Here is an 8,511-nt window from a genome sequence, read left to right as displayed (position 1 = left end):
TGTACGTGTCTGCGCTTTTCAGTCGGTCAACTTATTCTGAATGGGTACGGTTGTGGGAATAGCCAGTATACAAATGGTAGCCTCTTCCAGCATCATCTTAACCAGGTTTTGGAATCATTGGTGCTCAACATTTCTACTAGTGGTTTCAATACCTCAGTGTTGAGGGGCAAAACAGCAATGATTCTGTTTATGGGCTTCTCCAGTGCACGGGAGATTTAAATTCCTCTCTCTGCCAACAGTGCGCAACCACGATAAAAACAATGCTTCTTGAGAAATGTCAAAACAGTACTTCTGGATTCATTCAACTGGACGGCGGCTTCTTACGTTATGACAATCATTATTTTTACAATTATAGTGAGGGTATCCAGCCTTATGCTTCTAAATGCAACTCACAGAGAGCTACCCCGCCTGGAACGTTCGATTCTGCTGTTTTAAACGTGCTCTCAAATATTAGCAAAACAGCCGTACGGAATCCCAACCATTTTGCTGCACATGCATTCCAAACGTATGCTTCGCCTTCTTGGCAAATCCTCGGCTTAGCCCAGTGTTGGAGAGATCTGTCCCAAGCGAGCTGCCAGTCTTGCTTATCTGCTCTCTCAAATATAACATTTGATCAGTCAAACGGATGCCCATACGGGTCATTTGGAGCAGATTTCTATAGTATGGGCTGCGAGCTGCGTTACGAGATTTATTACTTTCTATTGTCTCCGCCTCCATCATCCGGTATGTTCCTTCACATAGAGTTTACATTCTACAATGATGAGGAGTACACTAGAATTGTACATTTTGGTGAAATTAAAGATGAGGCCCAATTTAATGCTAACACTTCGTGTGCAAATTGGCAGAGGGCACTAATGCTCCTATCCCCTTGCCACTGGTTCCATCATCCGGTATCATCCTTCACATAAGAATAAACTGTTTTTGTACATTTTGGTGAAATTATACATGCCCAATTTAACGCTGAGGCTTCCTGTGCAAATTGGCAGAGAGCCGTCATGCTCCTTCACATATTTTACAATCCTAAGAATAAAGTTATTAACTATTTTGTACATTTTGGTGAAATTTAACATGCCCAATTTAATGCTGAGGCTGTGTGAAAATTGGCAGAGGGAAAAAAACGTAATGTGCTTGAGATAACTCTGGGCGCAGTGGCCGCTTCCGTTGGATTAATTGCAGCCATAGGCCTATTTCGTTTTCTCCGAAAACGTTGGGAACGGATTTCCCGAACCACAGGTTCCAAAATTGCTCAATCGTTTAGTGTGCACCTTATTAGCTTCTATGTGGTGAACTCTTTGCCTATTTTCTTACGTAATTGCTTTAGCAGGTGAGGAAGGAGAAGTTAACTTGTCGCCTCATATCGCGAATCTGCAACTCATTTTCAAATACGATACTCTAAGGCAGGCTACCTCCGATTTTAAAGCAGAAAACAAACTTGGTGAAGGAGGATTTGGATCTGTGTTCAAGGTAAGGGCCTAAAACCATTGCCTTCCATTGAATTACATACTAGTAGGTTATAATGGAGAACAAAAAATAATTTTGAATTTCATTGATCTTCAGGGGGTTCTACCTGACGGTAGAGAGGTTGCAATTAAACGGCTGAATCAAGGCAAGGAGACAACGAATTTCTTAATGAGGCAAATCTGATAACTCGTGTTCAACACAGGAATCTAGTGAGATTGCTTGGTTGCTCTGTTGAAAGATCAGAAAGACTGCTAGTTTACGAATACCTCCACAACAGTAGTCTCGACAAGAATACGGTTTGTTCTCGCTTGCTCTTTAACTGCTTAATCTCTGATTCAATCATGTAACTATTCAAGTTTGTGCAGGTAGCTTCTTGACTCTTTTACTCTCTGTGCTGCAATAATTGTAGATACAACAAAACGCCATTTACTTAACTGGACAGCAAGGTATGAAATCATAGTTGGAACTGTGCGTGGGCTTGCCTATCTTCACGAGGAGTCTGAGATTCGAATCATCCACAGAGATATCAAAGCAAGCAATATCTTACTAGACAATAAATACCGACCCAAAATAGCAGACTTTGGCTTAGCCAGACTATTTGCAGAAGATGAGAGCCACGTTAGCACGAGGGTTGCAGGAACTTTGTAAGTACAGTTCAATCTCTTGATGTCCCAAACTCTATTTAACAAATTACGGGATATTAATCAATTACAATAGAGAAACGATCATATAATTTTAAGAGGCTTAAGAGATGGAGATTTGATTGTGCAGTGGTTACATTGCGCCTGAGTACGCCTTACGCGGACAGTTGACAGAGAAAGCAGATGTATTCAGCTTTGGAGTGCTTCTACTCGAGATTATCAGCGGAAGAAAGAAGTACTACAGTGTCCCTCAAGACATGGAGTTTCTCACTGAAGCTGTATGGCACATGTAGACCTCATCTTTAAAGTAGAATTTTTTTAAGAACTATGATTCCATGCTAACTAATGTTTTATGGTTTTGTGGATATTGGTCAATTAGCAGACATGGAGACTGTATGCCGCAGAGAAAGCATTGGAAATTATGGATCCGACATTGGAGGGCAGTTACTCGTGCGAAGAAGGGATTAGAGTGATTAAAATTGGTCTTCTGTGCACTCAAGCAGGCGCAGTGTTGAGGCCTTCAAGATGATGCTGACGGGTGAGCAACAACAAATTCCTTCACCCACAAGGCCTTCTTTCGTAGATGAGCAGAGTGTACTGGAAGGTGCTACATTTACTCCTTTTAATGTCGACTCTGCGGGTGGTAATCTTTCAATAAGCATTACGGAGGCAAGGTGAAAATCAGGCGGTGCCTTGCCATTATATTTATCACCATTGATTATGATAAAGCGTGTTAAAGCGGTATTTACACTTCTCATGGTATGGTTTTGAGACAATTAAGCATCTCAAACACTCTTTTTGGTTTCATAGATTAGGATGAGTTAGAGAGTTTGATGATATAGATTCATTATTGGATGTTACGTTTGAGCCTGTATAATTAGTAAATTAATTTATAATTTGTAAATTATTAATTAAAATATAATTTGTAAAGTATTAATTTATAATTTGTAAATTATTAATTAAAATATAATTTGTAAAGTATATGTTAAATAGTAACGTAAATTTCAAAATTTATTTTAAAAAATTCAAAATTTATTTATTTTAAAATAATTCAAAATTTTAAAATAGTGGCAAATGATTTTGAGCTATTTTGTAAATGTTTTTACTAAGTTATATAAAATATAAGTTAAAAAATATTGAATTAGTATTTTTAAGTTAAAACAATATTGAATTATTTTAAAATTTTGAATTATTTTAAAATAAATAAATTTTGAATTTTTTAAAATAAATTTTGAAATTTACGTTACTATTTAACATATACTTTACAAATTATATTTTAATTAATAATTTAAAATTTAATAAAATAAATTTCAAATATTTTTAATTAATTTTAAAAATATTTAATCATTTTTTTCTCTATTAAAATTATTTAAACAATAATATATTTAATAAAAAATATATATGCAAACCAAACAAAAGAATTGGCTTTTTTCAAATCATAGCATTGCGGTATAGACATATAAATTGAGGTTAGGCATCTTAATATTTGTAGTATCGATAGAAAGTTTAATTAATGTAATTATATACAAATACATTTAGCTTTTATAATTTATGTTTAATTAGTGTAATTATCTATAAATAAATTTAGTTTTATTTTAGTTTTGTGGATTAGTTTAAATAATATATTAGTTTTTAAATTTAGAATTATAATTTTTCAGTAAAATTTTAAGGAAAAAAAAACAGGAAAAAAAAAAAACATTTTAGACATTTCATTATTATTAATAAAATAAATTTCAAATATTTCACCTAAATGATGAGGGAGAAATATTATTAATATAAACATCTCATTCAAAAATATTTCACATATAATTATTAAAAATTTCAGATGTATATATAGGTGAAGATAAAGTTTAATATCAAAGCCAAAATGAGCTCCAAGATTTTAAACCACGAAATGCCGTTGAAATATGTGAACATTTCGTTTTAGATGATAATTTATAAGCTCTAAATATTGTGCCCTGGATGGCACTTTAAAGTTTTTCTTCCGATTGTCATCGGAGAGGTTGACGAGAGACCGAAACCTAAGTGTAATCCCATTGTAAATTTTGGAATAATTTAAAACATAAATTTTGTAATAATTTTATATTTTAATGGCAAATTGGCTTTGTTTTCGCTTTATTTTAAAATATTTTAAAATTTAATTAAAATAAAAATATTAATATATTCTTAAATGGATATTCAAGATAAGGAGGCTATCTTTTTTCTTTTAAATGTTATAAATTAATAATTGTATTTAAAAATGTAAAGATATATAAAAGGATAAAAGAGTTAAAAAGATTATCGAGAAAAATATATTATTAAATATAAGAAATTCTTATTTGTATTTTTTCAAAATATTTAGTGATAGATTTTTCTAAATGATTTTTCTAAATCTTCTATCTTTCAATGTATCTAAGTTCACCCTAATATTTAGTTCGACAAGATTATTTAGAAAAATACGTTATTAAATATAACACTCTTATTTGGAGTGGTGTATTTTTTCAAAATATTTAGGGATGTATTTTTTAGATGATATTCCCAAATCTTACATTCTTCAAATATCTAGGTTCTGCATAGCATTTTTGTTCAAGGTTATCAAACCAGTTTCGAATTGTGATACGAAAAATTGGAGGCTTCTCAACTCTATGGAGATTATAAGTACACCACTGTGGATGAATTCCTGGATACTTGTCTCATTTGAGCATCAGAGTCTAAACTCATGTCGTTACGTTAAAGTTTGAGGGAATGGCAAGTTCATGGCTTGAGTTAAATAATGCTAGGTTCTAGCAATGTAGAGTGTCTAAACTCATGTCGTCACCTTAAAGTTTGAGGGAATGGCAAGTTCATGACTTAAGTTAAATAATGCTAGGTTTTAGCAATGTAGAGTGATGATAGATTTTTCATGATTTAATCATTTTTTAGAAATTATGATTGCTTATAAATAATTTATTCAAAGCTCGTGAAAATTAATGAAATGATGTTTGGTATGTGCATTTTCAAGTCAACAATGTTATCAAAAGTAGTCTTCTATGATATACACATTTTAAGGAATTGTTTTTATTATATAATTATTTCTAAATAGATATATTATTTAAAATTTATATGTACGGAAATTACAAAACCACAAAAATATCATTGATGACTTTGAGTATGAATATATGAATTTAATTATTAATTATTATAATATTATATTAAAAATATATATTAGTTTAAATGAATATATTATAAATATTTTATGTTTTTAGATTTAATTCATCTAAATTATTATTTTTCCGTCAATTAAATTTCAGAGAAAATATAATTTTTTAAATTTAATGTGTGTGTGTGTGTATATATATATATATATATATATAAATTTGAATTTAACATTTACACTTAAAAAAATCATATATATATATATATATATATATATATATATATATATATATATATATATATATATATATATTTTGCAGAAATTGGTGCTCATTTGAATGATAAGAATTCAATAATCGCCTTCCACAATGCCCCTGAATGCGGGGCTCATGTTTGAACTTCAAAATGGAACAATTAACTAATTCTTGAAATACAGATGAAATCCAACATGTTCGTTTAGTCTAGAAGTTTAGGGAAATTAGAGCTGTTTTTTAACAAATTTCATTTTACCGACAAAATTGTAATGATCCACAGCCTACCCACACAGAGTGATGGAAAAATAATTGTTTGGCCACCAAAGATATAAAATGGAAAAAGTTGTACATAACAATCCGAGTGTCATGTTCTCCAATTCACGTCGATCAATTCTTTCCCTTTTGAATATGAGAACCATTCAAGAATGATCTTTAAAAGATTATTTGAGTGATCATTATTTCTCTCGTTCTGCATCGGTCGCAGAGTCATCTTACCAAATGTTAAAAATGGCTAGATGACTGCTAATTTGACAGTCAAAAACAAGGAAGATTTTATGAAAGGCTTCAATAATTTTTACTCATACTTGTTCAGCGTAAATAACCACTGTATACACTTCAGATCCTATAGTTTAGGCCTAGAATAAGCAAAACTGATACAATCACAGGAGTTTGTACAACCAATTTTTCAGGGGTGATTCTCGTCTATCTGTACAGCCAGTGGAAGAGACAAATTAAGAATCAGCCAATGGCAGAGACAAATCAGGAATCAGCCAGTGGCAGAGACAAATCAGGAATCAGCCAGTGGCAGAGACAAATCAGGAATCAGCCAGTGGCAGAGACAAATCAGGAACTTGAATTACGGAGAACCAACTTGGAGATAATTTCTCCCAATTGTCAACACTTCCCCTCAAGTTGGTAAGTAGATGTCACTCATGCCAAGTTTGTTGAGACAGCCATTAAATGCTTGGTTTGACACTGCTTTGGTCAGCACATCAGCAAGCTGGTCTTGAGATCGAACATGAGGAACTTCAATCAACTTTGCTTCTAGTTTCTCCTTGATAAAATGCCTATCAACCTCAACATGCTTAGTTCGATCATGTTGAACTGGATTATGAGCAATATCACATGCTGCCTTGTTATCACAGTATAAATTCATAGGACCGACTTGCTTCATATGTAAATCCTGCAATAGATTTCTGATCCACAACAATTCACATATTTCCTTAGCCATTCCTCTGTATTCGGCCTTAGCATTGGATCTAGCAACTACCTCTTATTTTTTACTTCGCCAAGTAACCAGATTTCCTCTTACAAAAGTGAAGTAGCCTGATGTAGAACGTCTATCCTCAATTGACCCAGCCCAATCAACATCTGTATAACCTTTAACATCCAAGCTATCACCTTTTGTGAATAAAATTCCCTTTCCTAGAGATGACTTCAAATAGCGTAAGATCCAGATGACAGCATTCATATGTTCTTCACTTGGGGAGTGCATGAATTGACTGACAACACTTAGTGCATAGGCTAAATCCGGCCGAGTATGTGCAAGATACATTAATCTTCCAACCAATCTCTGATAGCGCTCCTTGTTAGCAGGAACTTGGTTTGGGTGCACACCTAGCTTCAGATTTTCTTCCATAGGGGTACTAGCTGGACTACATCCTGTCATGCCAGTTTCCTTCAATAAGTCTAAGACATATTTCCGTTGTGACAGAAAAATACCTTTCTTTGATCTTGACACTTCAATTCCAAGGAAATACTTCAATTTCCCAAGATCCTTCATTTCAAACTCACGGGCAAGCTGCTCTTGCAGTGCTTTCCTTTCTTCAGGATCATCTCCAGTTACTATCATATCATCAACGTACACAATGAGGGTTGTGATTCGTTCTCCATTATGTTTCAAGAAGAGAGTGTGATCTGAGTTACTTTGCTTGTAACCAATAGACCTCATAAAGCTAGTGAACCTTCCAAACCACGCTCTAGGAGACTGCTTCAAGCCATATAAAGATTTTTTCAATCTACAGACCTATTTATTGCCTTTAGTCTGCAGCTTACAGCCAGGGGGCAACTCCATATATACTTCTTCTTGGAGATCTCCATGCAGAAATGCATTCTTTACATCGAATTGATGTAAAGGCCAGTCAAAATTCACTGCAAGAGATAGTAAAATACAGACTGTATTAATTTTGGCCACTGGTGCGAATGTCTCCATATAATCAATTCCATATGTTTGAGTATATCCCTTGGCGACAAGTCTTGCTTTGAACTGTTCTATGGTTCCATCAGCTTTGTATTTAATGGAGAATACCCACCTACATCCAACAGGTATCTTCCCTTCAGGCAAGTCAACAACTTCCCACGTTGAATTCTTTTGAAGAGACTTCATTTCTTCACTCATTGCCTACCTCCATCTAAGATGTTTCAAAGCTTCCTGCACACTGTTAGGAATAACTACAATAGATAATTGATTCACAAATGCCTTACTCTCATTTGACAGTCTATGGTAGGATACATAATTGCTTATGGGATACTTAGATTTGGAGTTGAGAATAGGTTCATAGTTAACTTTGGGTTTCCCTCTTGTGACTCGATCTGGTAACTTTTTTAATTGAGGTTCAGATTCAGAGTTTACCTGAGACTCGGGCATGGAATCGGCTGGAGAAGACAATTGGTTTGGTGGTACATCGTGAGAGGAGGAAGACACAGACGGCACTTCCACTTCCATTTGATCCGGAACCTCATTCTCCATAACTTGCTGCCCATCTAGACAATCACCTCTGTGAGTTACAGCGTCACCATCACTTGTTTCCAAATGGTCACATTTACCCCTAGTGTCCAAATTATCTCCACTTATAAGATCAAGGTCCAAAGAATGATGCAAAGTCTCCATTTCATCTCTATTCTCCCCCTGAAGTGGAGACGCAGAGGCAGAATAATACATATCATCTTCATGAAAGACCACATCACGAGTAACATAAATTTTACGAGAAGGGGGGTGATAACACCGATAACCTTTTTGATGCAAGGCATAGCCAACAAAG

General features: G+C 34.0%; 1 protein-coding gene across 1 annotated transcript; it reads left to right on the top strand.

The window, feature by feature from the left end:
• The first annotated feature begins 260 nt into the window (after positions 1 to 260).
• On the top strand, positions 261 to 6,351 carry LOC149217544 (cysteine-rich receptor-like protein kinase 2). The gene is made up of 10 exons (XM_089390268.1): positions 261 to 723; positions 846 to 890; positions 1,108 to 1,233; positions 1,325 to 1,464; positions 1,558 to 1,606; positions 1,871 to 2,105; positions 2,233 to 2,380; positions 2,485 to 2,552; positions 2,606 to 2,745; positions 6,185 to 6,351. The coding sequence occupies exons 1-10, from the start codon at positions 261 to 263 to the stop codon at positions 6,349 to 6,351; spliced, it is 1,581 nt and encodes a 526-aa protein (XP_089246394.1).
• The last annotated feature ends 2,160 nt before the right edge of the window (positions 6,352 to 8,511 follow it).

Source organism: Pinus tabuliformis, chromosome 1_1 (assembly GCF_031772625.1).
Source record: "Pinus tabuliformis cultivar Carrire ecotype Pingquan chromosome 1_1, CPIR1, whole genome shotgun sequence".
Taxonomy (NCBI): domain Eukaryota; kingdom Viridiplantae; phylum Streptophyta; class Pinopsida; order Pinales; family Pinaceae; genus Pinus; species Pinus tabuliformis.
This window is presented reverse-complemented; position numbering and strand designations above follow the sequence as displayed.

Excerpts from the sequence above, each read along its gene's own strand:
- LOC149217544 (XM_089390268.1), top strand. The coding sequence starts at position 261 with ATGCTTCTTGAGAAATGTCAAAACAGTACTTCTGGATTCATTCAACTG. Across the intron at positions 1,607-1,870 it reads AATTAAACGGCTGAATCAAG|ATACAACAAAACGCCATTTA; the intron begins GCAAGGAGACAA and ends CAATAATTGTAG. Across the intron at positions 2,553-2,605 it reads ACATTGGAGGGCAGTTACTC|GCGCAGTGTTGAGGCCTTCA; the intron begins GTGCGAAGAAGG and ends GCACTCAAGCAG.